This window comes from Leptodactylus fuscus, chromosome 4 (assembly GCF_031893055.1).
Source record: "Leptodactylus fuscus isolate aLepFus1 chromosome 4, aLepFus1.hap2, whole genome shotgun sequence".
NCBI lineage: Eukaryota > Metazoa > Chordata > Amphibia > Anura > Leptodactylidae > Leptodactylus > Leptodactylus fuscus.
This window is the reverse complement of record NC_134268.1, coordinates 183161693-183183320: the sequence shown is the minus strand read 5'-3', so window position 1 is coordinate 183183320 and position 21628 is coordinate 183161693. Positions and strand designations below refer to the sequence as shown.

The 21628-nt window shown below is 42.8% G+C and overlaps 1 protein-coding gene across 1 annotated transcript in view; it reads right to left on the bottom strand.

Moving 5' to 3' along the window:
• The window catches only part of ITGB8 (integrin subunit beta 8), a 97359-nt gene that overhangs the window by 35994 nt on the left and 39737 nt on the right, over positions 1 to 21628 (bottom strand). The window contains exons 3-8 of the mRNA XM_075271427.1: positions 20810 to 20984; positions 9498 to 9744; positions 7221 to 7386; positions 3242 to 3400; positions 1085 to 1180; positions 914 to 1003 (exon numbers count right to left, since the gene is read on the bottom strand). Of these exons, the coding sequence (XP_075127528.1) occupies positions 914 to 1003; positions 1085 to 1180; positions 3242 to 3400; positions 7221 to 7386; positions 9498 to 9744; positions 20810 to 20984 (933 nt within the window). The remainder of the gene's footprint in view (positions 1 to 913; positions 1004 to 1084; positions 1181 to 3241; positions 3401 to 7220; positions 7387 to 9497; positions 9745 to 20809; positions 20985 to 21628) is intronic.

Genomic DNA, 21628 nt, shown 5'->3' with positions numbered 1-21628 from the left:
CATTAAAGTGAGACTGTCCGGTGGGGTCTGCTTCCCTATTTGAGGGTAGGAGAGGAGCGGAGATTTGTTATGTGATATAGGCAGTAGGATTAAACACCTAAGTAAATCCTTACAGGACTCCTGGGAGAGACCGAGAGAGTCCTGCTTTTTTCACCTAAACACTGTGACTGGCAGCTTTCTTGTACCCACTGTGTCTGGACGGGGTAACCAGGAATCTCCCCATCTCTCCTAGGAGTCTTGTCATTTAGGCCCCATTTGGGGGTGGTGTGCTATCTGTGCTTGATCTGCTTTCAACAAAAGCAGATCAACCTTCTTTTTTGTTCCACATTCTATATTTTGTATGTTTCTGGATCCTGCTCCAAATCACATAGATAATGAATTCCAGAGATCAGCTCGTAACCACAACCTGTCATATCCTGCTCTCACATAAGGCAGTAGAAATCCCCTGACGGTTCACTTTACATTTTCAAGTCAGTAACTAAGTAATCACTTACCTTTAGAGATGAGCGAACACTGTTCGGATCAGCCGATCCGAACAGCACACACCCATAGAAATGAATGGAAGTACCTGTGATGCCGGCCGGCCGCCGGCCAAGTCAGCGTCACAGGTGCTTCCATTAATTTCTATGGGTGCGTGCTGTTCGGATTGGCTGTTCCGAACAGTGTTCACTCATCTCTACTTACCTTGGTACAAGCCTTTTACAATCTTCCAAGCAATTAGTAAACTTTTACTAAAAAGATCAGCAACCTTCGCCATCCTAACTGCTATGAAACTACAATTCCCAGCATGCTCCATTCACATCTATGGAAGTTCCAAGAACAGCCAATCAAGTATGCAAGCTTGGACTTGTCGTTTCATGACAGATAAGAGTGCTGAAGGTTGCTGACCCCTGCTCTAGTCTGTAATACTAACCTGATAAGCTTCCACCACCACATTCTTAATGTTTGATGTAGTGGGATCCAGTTTCTTGGCAACTGTTCCGGGTAACAACGGTAAAAGATCCTAAAAATGAGATAACAAATGTCATTTATTAATTAGCGGAAACAATCTATTCAAGAGCGGCAGTCGCTGAAAATATTTTACCTTATACCAATTAAAGGCATTTCCCCGGACAGCAAACAGTCCATAGACATGGTTGTCTACTAGTTTCTGCCCCAGCAAACCTAGTGATGGATGCTCCTGTGAAGAAACAAGATGTCATTGACTACTTACAGTAGAAAGATTATGTTTATTTTGTGTTATGTAGGTCTGTCCATTTCTGATAATCTATCAAGTTAGATAAATTGGCTACAAATAGTATTGCCAGCCTATACGTCTAGCTTGTAATACCCTCATATCCTAAGAAAGATATACGCCGTTAAATAGTTAAAGTTGGTCCACTTATGTGGTTCCTCTAGGGACTCCAATGGTGTATGGACTAAGTCTTGTGAAGGAAATAAATCCGCCCCATGGTCTCTTACATGTATACACAGTTCGGTCTGTGTTTGCCTCACGTAAACCAAAAGGAATGTCACAGTATAAATTTGTATACTAGGCCTTACTTGCATCTAAAACGTGTCGAAAATAAAGAAACTATTACTCTTCCTATCTCGCATGTATCAGACATGACAGTTTGGAAGCAGCTGCAAATGACAGGATGTTGTGACTGAACCCACATCCCGATCAGCCCCGTGATCCAACTTTCTTACGACGTTTACTGTATAATATAAGGTTAGGCTTGTATCAAAGAAAAGTGCACCAAATGAAATTTCAAGACAAAACCCACAATTTATAAGCAAATTCCTGTGTGCAGTAAATAGTGTTTACAACTCCATGTAATGAGTCCTATGTGTTACTTGGAAACTTCCGGTAAAGTGGCTGCCACTAGAGCAAAAACTCTTGGTTAGGAAAGGGTTAAAAAAACATTGCTCGCCAATAGCTCCAGTTTTTGGGCAGCTGTGCTTTGCATTCAGCTGAGCAAGATGCCTAAGGAGGAACACTGTGGGTTGCTGTCAGTCCGTCACCTGCGTCCAGCCAACGTTTATTGGTAGAGAGCGGATGATAAGAAAGGACTGACATCATAAACATCCTCCAAAATTTCCATTTTAGCTGAATGCTAGCTACTTCAAACCCTTTATGGGCATCATATACAGATGTGTCCTTACCTCACCTATTGGATCAACAAAGTTCAAGACGTACAGTGTAAGATGACCAGCTTTGAAAAAAAAAAAACCCAATATGTGTCTGTGTGTGGCCAGCCAGTGGTTGTGATGTATGGCGTCACCCAAGCCTCTTCCATGTGAATGAAGCACCAATGCACCTGCCTAACTAGTGCTCCATACACTTCTATGAGGTTTCCAGACACTGTGGCCCTGGAAGCTTCACACAAATGAATGAAATGCCGCGGCCTTGTATCTACCTCACCGGGAGGATGCAGAAGGACTTTCAGGTCCCTTGTTCTTGTGATCATGGGGGTCCCAGCCAGAGGCTTTCTTTGAAGCTCCTGGGTCCCAATTCAAAATCTGTAGTGTCGCCCATACCTGTCTTGTGCCATTTAGAATATTAGATCCGGAGGGATCTTTGGAGCTCCCTCAGTGTTCAGGGCCCAGTAGCGACTTCTACCCTTGCACCCCCTTATAACTACACCTCTGGTCCCAGCTGTTACATCCCCAGAGATCTGGTTGATAGCAAATAAGTGTCTATAATGGGACAACCCCTTTAAAGAGTCTATGTCCTGTAGATGCTATAGTGCTAGTATTTTTAAGAAGCTTATGACAATTTGAGAGTAATCCCTTAAAGGTGTTTTGCCACTAATAGCACTGTGGATGGGGAAGAAAATGTCTGACTGCTGGGAGCTGACTACTAAGTTTGGTCAGTCCCAGAGAAGTGAATGGAGTGGTTACCATGCACCACTCCACTCACAAGGTACATGTAGGGACCCCTCTAAATGGTAGTGAGCTATATATCTGTTAGCTAATGATTTAGTAATAGTAAATGGCCAAGGAGTAATCTGTGTTCTGAGTAATTCCAGATGCTTTCAACATGTGTAAGGTACGTTTGACAGAGGTTTTCATGACAATCTGACAGTGTATGCAGTGCTAAACATGTAATCCAATTCATGCTGAATGCTTTGATTATGTCAGCCACACGTGCATACAAGTCCCTCGTCCTGACAACCTTTCTGATCACTTGCACTAGTAATGAAGATTACAGTAATGGGGCCTTCTTACAGACAGATCACCCCACCGCATAGGTCCTTACCATATCTGAAGCTCTGTTGTAAACGTTGTCTTTGAGATGACAGTTGCCATCGTTCGGGGACACGATCCCTGCTAACTTACTGTCAAGTGCTAAATGAGAAGTCTGATCTGTCATCAAAATAATTAGGCGCTTTGCTTCTTTCCGCCAGCCAATATCTTTCTGCAACGTAAAAGGAAACGCATTACAATGCTGTTTACTGAAGAAATGAATGACAGATAGAAACCCCCTCTAATACCATTTACAGGGCGTCAAATCATCACCTTCGGATAGACATGACACAAGACATTTATTCTAAAAACATACAAATGAATATACATACAATACTGTGTACATATGGAAATCAGAAAGGCTATGATAGAGAGTATATTGTACCATAGAAGAGCTAGGGATCATCTCATTATAGACAACCCTATCAATTCCACATGTCTTGTTCCAGTCCGTCTACGGCTAAAGAGGACCTTTCACCATTTGGGGCACATGTGGTGTAATATACCGCTAGAAAGCCGACAGTGCGCTGAATTCAATGCACTGTCGGGTTTTACGACCTGTGGCCCAGGTGAAGAGCTATCGGTGCCGGTACCGTAGCTCTTCACCGTCAGAAGGGTGTTCCTGACAGTCAGTCAGGAACACCCCTCCTCAAGGCAGCGTCTATAGTGCTGTACTGTGAAAGCGGGGAGAACGCCCCCTCCGTACTCGTCTATGGACAAGTACTATCAGGAGGGGAGACCTAAACAGAACCTGAGAGGTCTCTTTGAATTCATGAGAAGTTACCACCAGCTAGTCTGCTGTAAATGCAACAGTACATGACGATCCAAATGAACAGTGGCCCATGTAATACAAGGCCGGTCCCAGTCTGCTGCTTGTCAGCGTTTCTCCGCTCCGGCTCACAGACCACACTCAATGACGATACTCCAGTGGCTCATGTGGACAAGTGTGTTTTGGGCTTGCTGTGGTTTTGCACACCTTATCATATATAACGTCTATAGAAACATCACAGCCAGAAAACCAGCAAGAAAAAAATGTGATTCCTCGTGGATCTCTTTTATGAACACTTCATTTCAAATAACAGGGGGGCTGACATGGAGGCAAAACAGCAGCACCAAAAATTAAACCCATCCATTAAAAAGGGCTTTCTATCCAAATAAGCTTGTGCAGCTCAGAATGGGTTAAAATAAAAAGCCTATTCACCCTACCGAGGCAGTAATGATGTCCTGACATGTGACCACTGCCCCCAATCATCAGATGGAGTGGGTCACCGGGAGCATTACGATATTGGTAAGGGCAATATGACTTTTTTGTTGATACTTCAACCTATTCAATACCATTTTCCCCCAAACATTTGGCTAGACAGCCCTTACATAAATTTAGCGCTGCCTTTTTACCTCCATGTCAGCCCCCGGTTTATTTTTTTCTACGAAGTTCTCCAACCAGTTGTCTTAAGCTGAATTTACAGCCATGTGGTGGCGTCAAATTCACAGTATGGGGGCTAGTCACACACCAAAACTTTTGATGGTCCTATTCTTACCCGTTTTCATGGATCTTTACACTGAAATGTATGAGGGGGCGGTTTGTCAGGTGCAAATAGTTGTGAAAAATGGACATTTTTCATGACTGTTTTGCACCATGATCATGAGAACGTAGGCTCGCAGTGTGGTCTGAGATTTTGGAGAGAGGAAAGGGAAGGGAATGGCTGATCTCCTGAGAGACATATAGAATAATCCTTGCTATATTTCTCACGGCTTACATATCAGTTTCAGACAGGATAGATTATATTGTGTGTATTACGCTTAGAGTTCCAGTTTTTGACACAGTATTTGCTGTGTGACACTACATCACACAGACGGGCTTGCTGGTGATCTTAAATATAATACTCTGAGATTTGGAAAAATGAATTTGGCACGCCGGGAACCTTAAATTGTAAGCGACTATTTGCACAAGGAAAAAAATACATTCAAAATAAAAAAAATGAGGAGATACATTATCAGCTAGTAAAGGCTTTTATACTGGCGGCTGCCAAAATAAACATTTGTATTTGTTCTGCCTCAAGACCTAAGAGAATAAAGTGACACTCATAATGCTGCGAGGTTTCCTGTGAAAGTTCAGATGTCCCAGTGTAAGACAGGCAGGGCTGCTTTTTAAGTAGCCTCTATTTTGTTTCAAGATAATAAAGTAAAAAATGAGTAGTGTGTTGTTATATCAAAGAAAATGCCTGGCAGGCTATATCAGGAGATAACACAAGTGCTCAATGAGTAACAATGGGGCCCATAGCAATATGTGCAAGAGGGCCCAACTCCAACATGAAAAACGTAAGCACCAAGTTCAGAACTTGAAAACGGAACCATTATTTTAATCACACAGGGATAATGCACATAGGATGGAAAAGACACAGTACACAGATAATGCACAGAGTAATGTCACAGTACAGGGATAATATACACACTGATGTCACAGTACAGGGATAATGCACACAGTGATGTCACAGTACAGGGATAATGCACACAGTGATGTCACAGTACAGGGATAATACACACAGTGATGTCACAGTACAGGGATAATGCACACAGTGATGTCACAGTACAGGGATAATGCACACAGTGATGTCACAGTACAGGGATAATTTCCACAGTTGTGTTACAGTATATGGATAATGTATACAGTGATATCACATTACAGGGATAGTACTTAGTGGTGTCACAGTACAGAGATAATAGACACAGTAATGTCACAGTACCGAGGATAATGTACACAGTGATGTCAGAGTACAGGGCGTCAGGGTCTGGGGTTGCTAGGTGGGGTGGCATAGACACACAAGTCCAGTTTCTTATAGTCCAAAACAAAGGTAGAGTTTATTTTCACTCAAAAAGGTAGTGCAGCAACAAAAGGAAACAATACAAAAATAAATACAGTACCAGGGATAATGTATACAGTGATGTCACCGTCAGGGCTCGTTCACATCTGCGCCCAGTCTCCGTTCATGCAGGTTTCCGTTTCCTGCACAAAACTGAGCAGGAGACGGAAACCTGGAGGACTCTTTCATACCCATTCATTTGAATGGGTTTGAAAGGTGTCCGGCCATGAGCGGCGGTGAGCGTTTTATGTGGCCAGCGGATATGCACAGTCGGCTTTGCCCTAGGCCTAGAAGTTTGTAGCCAGCACCGGAAGAAGACGCGAAGAGAGGCCGTTCCTGAAGGAAGATGGAGGCGGCGCTGGAGAGTTCTCTCGCAGCATTGGGGACGCCCCCCAGTTCTGCTAGAGAACTCATTTGCATACTGATGAAAACCAGGATTTATACTGAACAGTGGCACGAAGAAGACATCTAAAGGTAGGAGAATAGCCTTTCTTAAGAGAAGCCATTCCTGAAAAAGATAGAGGTGGCGCTGGAGAGTTCTCTCGCAGCATTGGGGACGCCCCCAGTGCTGTTTGAGTGCTGGGGCCCGGCCCCAGTGCTGCGAGATAACTAATTTGCATACCGATGAAAACCGGGATTTATATCGAACGGCGGCGCGGAGAAGACATGTAAAGGTAGTAGATGAATAGCCTTTCTTAAGGCTATTCCTACGTGTTAGTCACAAAAAATTCTGTTTTAATGATAGGATCCCTTTAATACTTAGTTATATTAGACTATATTTTGGGTTCCATGTTCTATGTTTATGAACATCAGATTTATTATCAATGAACCATGGCCTGAATTTACCAACATTATGAGTTTTTGGATTTCATTCAATTTGAGCCATTTCAATAATGTAACAGGAAAAGAAGGCTTTTTGCAGAATTGCATATTACCAGGTTAGAACTTTTACCGTTGTATGATCCCTAATTTATCGACACATCAAACTGCTTTGAAATCCTTATCTGGTAAGTGGTAAATATGAAAAAAAAAAAAAAAAAAAACTACAGGATTTAAGATCTCAGTTTCTGCTTGTTCTTAAGTTAGCTGAACCAGAGAACCCATAGTAATGAATAAATAACACATACTCACATGGCAAACTGCTGCCTGCAGCATAGCATCAAACGCACCCTCTGGGTTATCTAAATTTCCAGAAATTTTCTGCTTACTAACAATTTGCTTGAATTGTGTAATGTTGTTTGTTAAGGAGAGCACATGAATGAATCCATGAGACGGCATGCAGTCCTTGTTATAGGCTCTGTGGGGAAATAATGGTCACACAGTTACCACACAAACTGTAAATGGATACAAGATATTGACCATTGCACTAACAAATGAATGGCCTGGAATTTGCCATTAAGAAAAGCAAACTTCATAAACATGGTTTGTCCCTGAATTCTCAGGACGCACTTATAGGGGATATCTCATTCTGTACAACTATTGGACTATCCTTAGAAAAGGACAATGACATCAGTCTGCGGGGGGTCTAACCCCTGACAACCCCATTGATCAGCTGCTTGAAAAGGCCACAGTGTGCAGGTGAACACTAGGTCTCCTTTATTGTTTATATTGCTCTGTACAGCACACCTCCTCCATACCAATGTGCCTGGAGTCACAGCCCAAGCCCATTCACTTGTGCGAATTGTAAAAGCAGTCGGTATAAAGCTGTATTTGCTTGAATGTTGCAGCCCCTTCAAACATCTGATCACCAGGGATGCCAAGAGTTGGACCCCCAACAATACAGTCGACAACTTTGGAAATAGTCCTAAAGAGGACCATTCAGCAATTCAGCCAGCTACAGTACTTTGAATTTTTTACTCGATCCAGCGATTCTGGAATTTTATTATCTGTTCCCACTCTTCCTGAGCAATAAGTGCTGTTAGTTTTGGTGGCTTATATGTTAATTAGGCTTTTGTATTGTCAGGTGGGTGGTCTCAGACAAGGGGATGTGACTCTGAATGATACCCCCCTTCCTGAGACCACACCCTTGACAGCAGAATACCTAGTTATCATATCACATACTGAGAGCTAGTTCACACCGGCACAGAGGGAGTGGATTATGGCGCGGAATCCACGTCATAATCCGCCCCTTCACAATGGTGGTCTATGGAGACTGCTAGCGTTCAACATGCTGCTAGCGGGAAAAAAAAGCGAGTTGCCCTTTCTTTAGGCAGATCCCGTGGCTGAATCAGCAGTGGCGTCCGCCTCGCGGCAGCAACCTCCAGAGTCGGCCCATTCATTTGAGCCTACTCCGTAGGGGGAAGCCGCGACTGTCAGAAACTGTGACAGTCATAGCAGGCGGATTTTGGCCAGAGAGTGACACGGCTCCCTGTGCCAAAATCCACCCTTCCGCTCCCCGTGTGAATGGGGCCTATAAGTGACTGCACTTATTGCTCAGGAACAGTGAGGTCTGGAAAAGACAAGATGTAAAGAACTGGTGTTGATGGTTGTCTTTAATTATAAATCTCCTATTATTTGGTGTAAATAGCCCCTATGAAAACTACTAAGATACTCTGGGCAATGTGATCTTGCAGACATATTGTCAAACTACCAGATCTATGTAGCATCATACAAAGGCTGGGTTCACATCTGCGCCGTGTAGCCATTAACACAGATCCGTCCAAAATCGCCATGTTGAAAAGTCCTGCAACCCTGACTGTTTATTTGCAGATTTCAGTTAAAACGACAGCCACACAGGAGCTCTTGTACATCCGAGGAATGGAGGACCTTGTCGTGCAATTTAGACCAAACAACAGCTCACCAACAAGTGTGGATACTTTGGAACTCCTCCTCCTACTCCTCCACCTTTCAAATCGTCCATCCCAGCCCCTCTTCCCCCCCAGCTAGTCCCGTCCATCACATTCCTTCTACTCTGCCCCTTATAATACCCCAATTCACATCTCTGCACTAATCTCTTCCCCCTACTTATAGACTACTGCTTGCACTCCATTATGTTATGGAGTTTCATGGTTTGATGTGTTACTTGTTTTTTTTTCTTCTTTTTGTCTTTCCTTGTATATTGTTGTTGTAATTGTGGCCCTGCTGCGACAGAGCCTTACACTCCACCTCCATATACATGTTCCTATATCTTCTTGTTATTTGTTTTACCTTCCCCCTCCCCCATTGACCCCTCTCTTATGCTAGTGTATACCTTGCTGTTGTAAATTATTTTGAAAACCTTAATAAAAATCTTTAATGTGGAAGAAGATAGCCACCAGATGAATCCCATTATAGTCAACGTAATCCCTCGGCTTGTATTGGTGTATGCTATTTTAGTGGTCTGAGGGATCAGGATGGATAAGCGGTGCTGGTGTGACCCTAGCGTAAGGCTTTACATATCTAACATCCAGTATAATCATCCACACTTACATGCACGGATTCTTCAATCTGTCCGGATGTACGCTTATGTATGGTGTTACGGGCTTATCGACAAACGATCCAAATCCAAACCTAATGTCATGAGAGAAGTCTGCCATTTTCTGAGACAGGTCAGATCCAGTGGCATTAAGTTTTTCTATAGTTTTAATCATTGAAGCAGAGATGTCGACCAAATAATAAAGGTCCAGTGGATACTTCTCCAGAAGCTGCATTCTAAGCAGGAAGTTCACAGAAGCCCCTGGTCAAAGAAAAAAGACATACAACTGAATATACAACAAGCAATATAATAAAATAGCTGTAACAATCAGACATGTGATGAAAAGCCAGTAACATATTTTGTTTGTGTCCCATTACACAATGAAAGCAATGCTACAAAGGTTTAGGGCCCATTTCAGTTATTATAAAGAGTTACCAAACAGGTTCCAAAAATGTAACAATTTTTCTCTGAATGATAAAAAAAAACAAAAACATTTTTTCCATATACAGTTTGTAAACTGGTATGAAAATCACAAAGGAGTTGACGTGTCTGGTTTTCTAAGCATGTGAATAAGCTATATATAATGATGAGGTCTTCTCCGCACTGCCGTTCGGTAGAAAACCAGGTTTTCTACGGTATGCAAATGAGTTCTCTCGCAGCACTGAGGGCGGGCCCCGGCGCTCAAACAGCACTGGGGGCGTCCCCAATGCTGCAAGAGAACTCTCCAGCGATGCCTCCATCTTTTTCAGGAACCCGCCTCTTTGCGCGTCTTCTTCTGTCCTGGGTTTTCAATTATCTAGGCCTCGGGCAGACCAGACTACACATGCCCGGGCCACAAAAAAATGGCCACTTACACAGCTTACAGTCCGCCTGAAGCCCGAGGCCTAGATAATTGAAAACCCAGGAAGGAAGAAGATGTAGGTGTCTCACAGAATTGGGAACGCCCCCAGTGCTGTTTGAGTGCTGGGGCCCACCCCCAGTGCTGCAAGAGAACTCATTTGCAAACTGTAGAAAAGGCGGTTTTCTACTGAACGGTGGCGCAGAGAAGACATCTAAAGGTAGGAGACGAATAGTCTTTCTTAAGGCTAGTCCGACGTGTTATCGAGAAAAAAAAGGGTATCCATTGATAGGATCCCTTTAAAAAGGACCTTTCATCGCTTCCACTAACTCCAGTTCTTAGCATCAGTTAATAGTGACAGCTCCAGAACTAGCAACACTTACTGCTTGGGAATGGAGGGGGCTAGAGAAAAAATTCCAATCGTGCCGGAATCAGCGGCGTAGAGACTATTAAATTATGCAAAGAGCTGGACTTGGCAGAGGTGAGGAAAAGCTCTCGTTAAAGGAGTTGACCAGGAACTGGAGTAACCCATGGGAGATGTCAAATTTAAAAAAAAAAAGCATACTCATATGTCCATGACGCTCCATTGTCCACCGCCTTGTCTTGCACTGACGGAAGTAAAGAGCCTCATGTGACCGCTGAGACCAAACAGGGGCCTCAGTAGTCACTGGAGAGGGACCTGTCACATCACTCTCATATGTCGCCAGTTCCTTGAGGGTCCATTCACGCGGACAAAATTGGTGAGGAATTTGGTGCTGAAAAAAAAGCCTCCCATTGACTTCAATGGAGGCTGTTTTTTCTGCGCTGAAATTCCACACCAAGTACCTCACCATTTTCCTCCATGTGAATGCACCCTAGTAGCAACCACTGATAGATATCAGTGGTTACGAGATCCATAGGGCTTCTGGCAAAGGCACAGGAGGAAAAGGCCACTGACGGAGAACAGTGAGTGCCGGGGGACAGATGAGTATGCTTTTTTTGTTTAGTGGTATTACAGTATTCCCATTCCCTTCAATTGAGAAAACTGTTATATCATGCAAAACCACTTGTGATTCTGACAAGGGCGAGCACTGTAGGGGCAGCAGAGATAGACAACCCGCTTAGTAACTATAGCCCATTCATTTATACCGGCTGGTGAACAAGTAAAAGCTTCTCTTACAACAGGACTGCTATGGCTACGTTTTGCAGCCATCCCTATAACAGATTGTGTCATAGCTGACATTAAGCTGTTCACTGGGGTTTCCCAGAAGGGAAACCCCCCCTAAAATAAGTCTTGCATTCAATAACAAGGGACAGTGTAAAGACTGACAATACAGGAGGTTAAAAAAAAAAAAAGAAAAAAAACAAAGCAAAAAGACAAAAGCAGCAATAAAGGTTATGTCCAGCTATGCACTTGTGATTCTGCATTCACATCTATATGTGAAAAACTGATAATAAACCATATGGGGAAACATGGATTCCTCATTATTTATAAGCGGAAGTTGTACGAGCTGGAGGTATTCTCTGTAAACCAGTAGCACACCGAAAACATTAGAGAAATCTGCGTGTTTTTTTTTTATTTCAATAAAAAAATAGTTTCCATTCCCCTGCTGAAGTCAATAGAGAAGTCACTGCCATACAACACAGCATGGTAGGCACAGCAAAAGAACAGTGAAAGCAAGCAGCAAGATTCTTATTGGTTCATGTTACAGACATACGTCCAAATATCCCATCACTATAAATGGAGTGAGCCAAAGTTTCCAAAAAAACATTAGGGCGATGAGGGCTGGTGAAATGAGGATTGGCCATCAGTATGAAAACCCTGGAAAGTCCCCTTTATGGGAACCTCCCAGGTAATCTCTGCCGGCTATCTAAGAGAAGGGTATGACATGGGTAGATGAGGTCTGTGACACACAAGATTGTAGAATTCGGAGCAGGATGTAAAAAGCCGAGTAAGGCTAAGGCCCCACTTTGCGGAAATGCTGCTTCTTTAGTTGCAGATTTTGTTGCGTTTTTTTTGAGCCAAAGCCAGGAGTGGGTTGAGCAGAAGGTAGAAGTACTGTATAAGGGCTACCTGTATATTTCTCATTCCTTTTGTAGCCGCTCCTAGGTTTGGCTTAAGAAAACGCAGCAAAATCTGCAATAAAAGAAGCTGCGTTTCTGCAATGTGGGGCCTCAACCTAAGGGCCCGTGCACACGGAGTTAACGTGAGCGCATTTTAGCAGAATACACGTGCAAAAATAACACTCCCATTGACTTCAATTAAATTTTTTACATGTGTAACAAACGCGTCAAAATACGCGTCACGTTTTTTGGCGTGTATTTTGACATGTTTTTTTTACATGTGTAAAAGATTTCATTGAAGTCAGTGGGAGTGTTATTTTTACACGTGTGTTATGCTAAAATGTCCTAGCGTTAACCACGTGTGCACGGGCCCTAAATCCTGACAGTAAGGGTCCTGCTTTCCCGCCATCAGTGTATAAACAGTCATATGTGGGCAGGGTATACAGGACAAGTACTGTAATGCTGACAGTAAGTCTTGCTAGTCCAAAGTATTTTCATGGCCAAGCATCTGGGACTAGTAATAAGTAAAGCTCACTATGAAGGGCTTGTGGGCAGAGCTGGCTATTAGAACTACAATCAAAATCTTGACTAAGTGGATATTTTATATCAATTACAATAAATGAAGGACACCCCCCTTGTTACATGGCACACCCGCTATTTATATGCCAATGACTTCTGGTTTTGGTTATTCACACAACAGCCACCAGACAGGATAGCGCGACGTTTGTGATATCCTTTCGCCAATTGCTGTGTGAGACATGGCATTGATGGAAAAGAACTGAAATAATCGATATGAGCAATTCACACTGATTAATAGAGCTGACTTATTTTGCGATTAATTGCTTAGCCCTACTTGTAGGGTTGATCTTAGTTTTAGGGGCTATTCATATGACAACTGTTGATGTGTTTGCTACATTTACCGGCCTCATCACATGCGGGGTTGAGGGACTCCTGGCATTATAGCTAAAGCATTATGTACATGGCCATGCCATTTTTTACGGACCTGATGTCTGTAAAAAAAAAAAAAAAACACCATGTCTGTCTGAATAATGGACATTTGTCGTTGGGAGGCAGGGATCCTTAGCGGCACAGTGAACTATAATGCTAGGATTCCCTTTCCCGGCAAGTGTTCAGGTCGGTAAATGCGGCGCACACATGGGACAAGTTTCACAGATGAAACTCAATGGTGTGAACAGCCCCTAAGGAACACGGTAGTTTAATTCTGAGTTATTTCTGTAGTTACAAGAAGTGCTGCTCATGAACTACTGACTCATGTATGGGCTAAATAGCAGGGACACTAGATAGCTAAGCACATGGATGAGAAGGTGGAGATGGTCATTGTGAACATGACTACTGGAATGCTGTGGCCACGGACGCCTTTACTCGGCTTCTGACTGTTCAGGTCACAAAGTTCTGGAATGTTTGCACAACGATCAGAGAGTAATGAAGACTCACACATGGCTGTCACCACTTGGGCCTGAATTCTGTTCATCTACTTGAAGCAGCTTATCAACTATCAGGGTACAGTGACACGCAGAAATTTGCAGTATATTCGGAGGCAGATTCTGCCCCAAATCCGCAGCAGATTAAGCCAGGAGTCCTCCACCCAATGTTTTCTTCATTTTCCGCTGTAGGAATGTACCCTTAAGGTAAGTTCACACAGGGTTTTCTGGTCAGGATTCTGAGGCCGTATCCGCCTCAAAACCCTGACCAAAAAGATGGCTCCCACTGAAATCAATGGAGGCCGCTCAGGTCTTTTATCCGGGAACTTGTTCTGGCTCGAAAAAAAGAAGTGAGATGCTCATTTTTCAGGCCGTTTCGCCTAACGATTCGGCCTGAAGACACTCCCTCCTCCAGACTAGGTCCATTCATTGGGCCTAATCCAGAGCAGAGTGCGCGACTGGATGACGGTGCAGTGCACCGGCTTTAAATCACGGCTACCCGGTTTTTGGTCCGGAACCGTTCCGGACCAATAATCCCTGTGTGAACTTACCCTTAGGCTAAGGACCCCAGACACACAGCGTTTTTTAAAGTTGCGGAGTTATACACTCCCAGCAAAGTGAATGAGATTCTGGCTAATCCCATCCACAAATTGCAGGGAAAAAACACTGCAAATAACCTGCCTTTAAAAACAAACAAAAAAAAAACCCCACACAGTATGTCAATTTTACCTGCGGAAACGCTAAAGTTTTCTTTGTAGATTCAACACTAGAGAGAAAATACTCATCAGCCCATCTACGCCAGTGTTATAGATGAGTGATAATATGCCACATCTTTGCCACACAGCCCTTTCTTGCCCCATCCACTGTTCTGCACCTCACTTACCACTTTCTGTGAATGAGGGTGTAGTAGACAGCAGGGGTCAAGATCAGGACATATTTATCCTCATGCTAGAAAACTGGTGCAAATTGGGTAAGGTCCCATGTCGCGAAACACAGCCAGAAAACGCTGCACAAGACGCGGCAACAATTGTGGTTTCTTTCCCAGCATTTTTCATTCAGTTTTTGCTGCATTTTCTTTTCTTCCCATATTTAATATACAGGAAAAACACAACTCCGCAGCTAAATTGAAGGGGTTATCTGATTTAAAAGATGGATGGCCTCTCCTTAGGTTCCAGACTGGTACACTGTGAGCCTCTTGATATTTCATGCATACTTTGCAGGCGAAGGCTGGTCTAGAATACATAATAAATATGGTGCACAGCATGTTTGGTGCAAAGTAAGTCAGAATTCATGTGCATTTATCTTAGTAAATCTTCCCCATGGTTTAGTATAGAGAATGAAGAAATCCCATCATTACCAATGCAGTGTGCTGAAGTTCCCATACTACAGGAAGTTGTGGTGTCTGCTTTATATTACACAACAACTAGTGGAGTGTGTGATCGTCCGCTGCGAGGCCTGAATAATCAGATGACGTGTTGCCCGCATTAGCACCTCTCTCTTCCAGGATTCAACCTCAAGCAGCTGGCACAGATTCACATGAAGCTTAACTACACACACAAGAGCAGGGAACGCACATCCATTGTCACACCACACTGTGAGCGGAGCAATGCCAGGGGTATTTCAGGCCTGGTACACAAGTGGTAGGATAATGTAAGGGTATACAGTATACTAAGGATTGGCCTTCGATAGCAAAAACTGGACAACCCCTTTAACAGTTCAGCATTTTTTTTACAAACCTGCCTAAAACTTTTACACTATATACTGTCTATTTTTACTCTGTAGTCACAGTATTTTATATTATAAACCAAGTGCAAGAATAGCCTCTGCGACACTGTGTACAGCTATATACAGTGGTCTCTGCCAACCAAACTAAGGTTTCTACTGCTTTAAAGGAGGCAACCTCTGAATAAAATCGTACGGTAGACTGCCTAAAGCATAGCTAAAATTATTGAATTAAACTGGTATTTGTAGAGATCTGGTTTTTGCATTAAGAAGGTTTGCACATAGTGGAATTTTCGGCTGGGCATTGGATGGAGGCTGAAGGCGAATTGTTTTTACTGGCAAGGCGAATAAAGTTATTTTAACATAATTGTTGAATTGCATCACTGAACACCTGGCAGTCTTGCACTCGATAGGCATACAGTAGTCTCGTCTCCTAGGATTCCTTCTATTGGATAATATATACTAACCTGACCTTCAGAACTCGGGCAGTTGTCACCTGTGGCCCGTATACTATAATAGGCCGACAAAGCAGGTGAAATCCTGCAGTGAGAATATACTGCCAGTTGCCCTTTGCCAATGTACCCGTTCATGCGTCTCAGTAGCGCTGCTGAAAGTACTTGATAATTCGGCCCCAAAATGTCTAGACTTTTCATTACCTAAAGTACACAGCGTATTGGGCTACACGAGACTTAACGGCAATAATTTGAGTGAATATTTTCCACTATTTCATTGACATGTTATTTTAGGATTTTAATAAGCTGTTTTTATGATCTCATATTCCTTTAGGCAATTTGTAGTGTAAAGTGTAAATTGCTAATTGAGCGGCACCACTACTGGTGAGCTCAGCCGAAGAACTGGAACCGTCTGAGAAACATAAGGGACCAACGTACAAAAAAAGTGATGCCATACTATGGATCTATTCTCCCCCGAAAGCATTGCTTCTAGCAGAGAATGAATACAATAGTGCTGCCCCATAAAGAAACCCATTTGTGTGATTTAGTTCGTGTGCGAGGCAAAGTGGAATATTCCAGTTCCTTTAAAGGTTATGATGGGCATCTTAGAATTATTATTTTCATTGTTTATTTGATTTTTTTTAAAATGCAAAATGTAAAGGTTTCTAAATATTCTTCAAACTATATCCAATGGGCCACCAAGAGGAATAGAATATACTGAAATGTAACCTTTAATATTAATTATTTAAAAAATAAAAACTCTACTAAGAACACCCAGGGAAGGATAAGATGTAGGTGAGTGTACACGATCTATAAATGGGTCAATAAACCACACAGAAGATTAAACCGAAAGAACTCACCATTCAGATGATGTGGTAAATGTGGAAATACCCGTAACGTTGTACACCAAACCACACACGCTGGTTTAACCAAGATATCTGGGACTGGGAGCCATATAAATTTTGAAAAAATAGGGAGGTATAGAAGCAGTAACAGTAAAGTATCTGGACAGAGTGCAAACCTAACGGACCCTATGGACCTAACTCAGGACCATGGCCCTAAAAGCTCATGACCTGACAGGAACCTATCCCTATATATATGGCCACCCTAATGGAAAACCCCCTGGATAGAGGCACTCAGGATAATAAAATTGAAGTAGAAAAAATGAGCATGTCACCCGACATGCATGTTTCGTCAAAGAAAGGTAAAGACCTAACCCTGACTCTTTAGGGGTTAAACAACATAAGCCCTGTATAGGCACCATGTATAGTAGTATAACGGAGCATCCAGCATACACACTCTCATACATACTCTAAATAGAGACCCCACATGGATATGGGAAAAGAAGGGAATGACAGAGAAAATGAATGTAACTTATCCCAAAGTTAAATACAGGATAACAAGTCTCCTGGAGTGCCAAACAGAGACCGAAGATGCTCACACCTCAGAGGTCTCTCTGGTATACAACATTACGGGTATTTCCACATTTGCCACATCATCTGAATGGTGAGTTCCTTCGGTTTAATTTTCTGGAGGCTGCCGTGCCTGTGTGGTTTATTGATTTATCGGTGGTGGTTGTCAAGCAACAATAAGGCTGCAACAATAAGGTCTCATTCACACGTCCTCATCCCCTACTCATGGGCAGCACTCCATCCTGGTCAACTTTTTTTCCCCTAACCCCCCTGGTTTGACATGGACATAGCAGGTGGTGCCTCATACTAAAAGTCATAGGAGGCAGCGCCACCTACTGGATCCACGCCATACCAGGCAGCCCCTGATTTTAGCCACTCCATTTTAGCATTTATCCATTCTCCATGACTAGAAAGGGTTAAAGGACCTGTTACGACATCATCATGAAGAGTTTATGGGTCCTTTATATGGGAGCGGTTCAGCCAGAGTCTACATGCTCCAATCTGGAAGCAGAGTACTTTATTACCAGACTGGTACTAAAGGTAGCAGGCTCTTCTATCATCCTATCAGACAGAGGCGGAGGTGTGGAATTGGGGAATGATTGGCTGTAAGTTGGTGGAATGTTATGTTTGGGGAGAATGCGATTGCCAATTCACTAAAGGTGGAAAGTGGAAGCCTGTACCTGCTACTAGGAGAGGGGAAGGTCAGGGAGCAATGCTGCTACCACTAATGCTACCACTGTGGTATGCGGTGTTACTATGGGTATTATGTGCACTTTACTGTGGTATTTCACTGCCACAGATGAGTGTATTGAAATAGATTGATGAGGCCTCAGTAAAAAAAAAAAAAAAAAGAGAGGCCCGGCACTATGACATGTAACAGTAAACCCTTCCTGTAAGTACAAGTAGTTTTCAGAAAATGGTATACTTAGAGTATAGTTATCTCCAGTTGTTATAGTTTTTTTTTCTTAAATCAAAAGAAACTAACTGAGCACATAGCATAAAAGAAAAAAAGAACAGAGGTGAAGTAAAGATCATGATAAATCTATATCTTCAAAAGAAAAATAAATATCGAATCCACCAAACATGGGCATTCGGCCAACGCGAGTAAGAAAACAATGGTTAACACATCAAATGGTTACAAAAAGACGTTAAAACAAGCCTTTGATGCAAATTAAAAAAAAACCTAAGCATAAATCTTCAGCTAACCAGCACTTACACTTCAGCTCTTAGGGGATTTTGACATGTTTTAATATTGAGTCATCATTTTTCTAGTAATAACAGATTTCTCTGGTTTCAGCCGATATCAGGCCACATGTAGGCTACCTCAGTGTTATTTCAATGACATCCATATACACATCCATACAGTATACACACCTCCGAATAGCAAAACGAGGCCGTGGTGTGCACTTCATTAGTCTGAATGAGCTAACAATTTCCATAATATCCAATTATAAACTACACGGTCATTATATCTCTTAGCATTTCATGACCCTGGAACTTGTAATACAATATAATCTGTTTGGCATAGTTGTACCGTGAGCTCATATTATGAGTAAGGCAGAGTATAGGAGAACAAGGCCACGGTGCTGAGGCCATGTGTGCACTCTAGACAATGGTGAAGTCATTGAAGGTGAGAGAGTGGAAACCTATGGAAATATAACACAACCCTGCATAACATGCCTGCATTAGGCCTCCAGTATGTAGTTGTATGACACGTCTGCACTGTGTGAATCATATCATAGCACCCCATGAACTCCATTTCATACAGAGGAATATGGAGTTTTTATTAATGGATTCATACAAAAAACATCTTGCAATATGCTCCACTGCATGCCACCCTCCTCATAGCTTCTAGAGGAGGATAGTCAGTCACAGGGTCCCCACATGGTGGTACAGGGTGGGTATAATACAGACCCATAGGATCCACACGCCATATATAGGATGTCAATGAGATTCTGAAATCCTGTTCATGTGCACAGGAAAATTTCCACGTGGATTTTCAGTGCATCATATATTTTGTATGGAAAACATTAACATAATCCTCGATGTAATCATACCCATAAGCACTCCATTTGTGTCCATGCTAGTGGCAATATTGTGTGTACAGACCCTTACAAGTACAACTGTCTACCATTGCGACAGTCAACTTCTATTTTTCCAACATTAGATATTTTTATAGCTGTTATTTTTCTGCTCTCCTATGTAGTAAGACCACTAGGTAAAAGTTGGAGGAGGACTGATTGTGTGCGTGTGAAATTGTAGTTGAGTTGCATTTATGTTTCCCCTATCACCTTCCTTAAAGGGGTTGTCTCAGAAATTGAAGATGTCAGGACCTTTCTCCAGCTCCACATTCATCCTGAGAGCAGCAGCAGCTAGGTGGATAGCGGGCAGGGCTGGTGGGGGTTGGCACTCCCATACACTTCAATGGTTCTAACCGAAGTACATGCTCTCCGGCACTCCCTCTGAAGTGACCTGGGGCACGGATCGTCCTGCCCACATTCAGACTGCTGCTCTCAGGTTGAAGGTAGAGCTGGAGAAAGGTCCTGCGATCTTCAATTCCTGGGGCAACCACTTTAAGTATATTGAACTGTACCACCGTGTTACAGAGCACACTTCTGCAGAATTGGAGAAAAATAACTTTAAAGTCTTATGCAAATGAGGCAGTTGGTGCACTGTGGGCGGGCCTTCAGCTCCCCAGAGCACTGCTCTTGCTGCTCAGGTAAGATGGTTCATGTCGTAGCAGTGGTAGGATCAACTCTTACTGCACAGGGTGACTCAGGCAGGAAATGATTGGGGGTCTGAGTAGCAAGAGCAGTGCCTTTAGGACCCCCCTGCCAGTGCGCCATCTGCCTCATTTACATAAGGCGTCAAAGTGGCTTCTCCAGACCTACAAACATGATCTACATAACAGAGGTATAATGCTTATCACTATAATGTGCTCTGTAATAAGGTGGTGGCAGTGGAATATGCTTGAGCAAATGATAGACTCCCTGTAACGCAGTTGTCTACTTTGGACAATGCCTTTTTATTAAAAGAGCAAAAACATCTGTCCGCAAAGCCAAATTGGCAATTCCAGACTGGATAATTAGTAGTAATTACTACTTGCGGACTGCTGGATGACATAAAAGGCCGGGAGGGTCCATAACTCTACAAGGACGTTCATGAGTTAGAAAAATCTATAAAAATAGTGACTTTAACCTAAGACCCCAGAAAAAAAAAAAAAAAAAAAAAAAAAACACAAATAATTTCAAAACCCTAATGGAATAAAGAAAAAAAAAACTTAACCAATTTGAAGAAACAAAGTTGGGGAAACTGGTCCAGTCTTGAATTGGTTATAAATAGAACGAGTAAATAATAGTAAACAATAAGACATGAAATAGATATGAAGATGGGAAACGCTCCCGATTCTGCACTGACCTGGTCGAAGGTGGACGGACACCTCCGCTGGAGTGACCTGACTGTTTGCCTCCTTGCCACTCACAATCTGGAGCTGTACTGATGGATGCTCTATGGAGTCGGCTCTACAGCCCTTGGATCTTAAATTAAACACAGTGTCACATCTTTCACTCTCTACCGAATCCACCATAAAATCCTGTTAAGAGACAAGGAAAGGCTGAGCGTTAGCAGATGGGTCTTCACAGATGCATAGAAACTTTGCCAAACAGGCGGCTACAGTAGGAAGCTCTGCATTTCTGCTTTCTATCATGCGCTGTGGAGATTGCTATTATGAAGCTGATTTTCTAATTAAAATGTTATAGTCTTGCTAAATAAAGCAGTTTGTGCTGTGCGGTTACATAAGCAATGAAATAATAACAGTTATGCAAGTTTTCCTCTTATTAAGGCCTCGTGCACACATCCGCATTACTGATCAGTACAAAGTTCCCCGCTGTACAAATGATATACAGAAATATTTTTCTATACTATACACGTGTGGAAGTCAATTATGGTATGTTGCACTGGATACCCTTATGGATGATGATTTTTTTCACATATAAATAAAAGGGCCCCTTCACATGGAGTTTACGCTCCGCTCATTCAAACGCGTATACACAAGCGCTTCAGAACACATCCCATTCACTTCAATGGGAGCACGTGTAAAGCCGGCTTTACGTGCACTCCCATTGCAGTGAATGGGATGTGTTTTGAAGCGCTTGTGTATACGTGTCTGAATGAGCGGAGCGTAAACTCCGTGTGAAGGGGCCGAAACAAGAGTCATTACAATTATGGTAATACCAG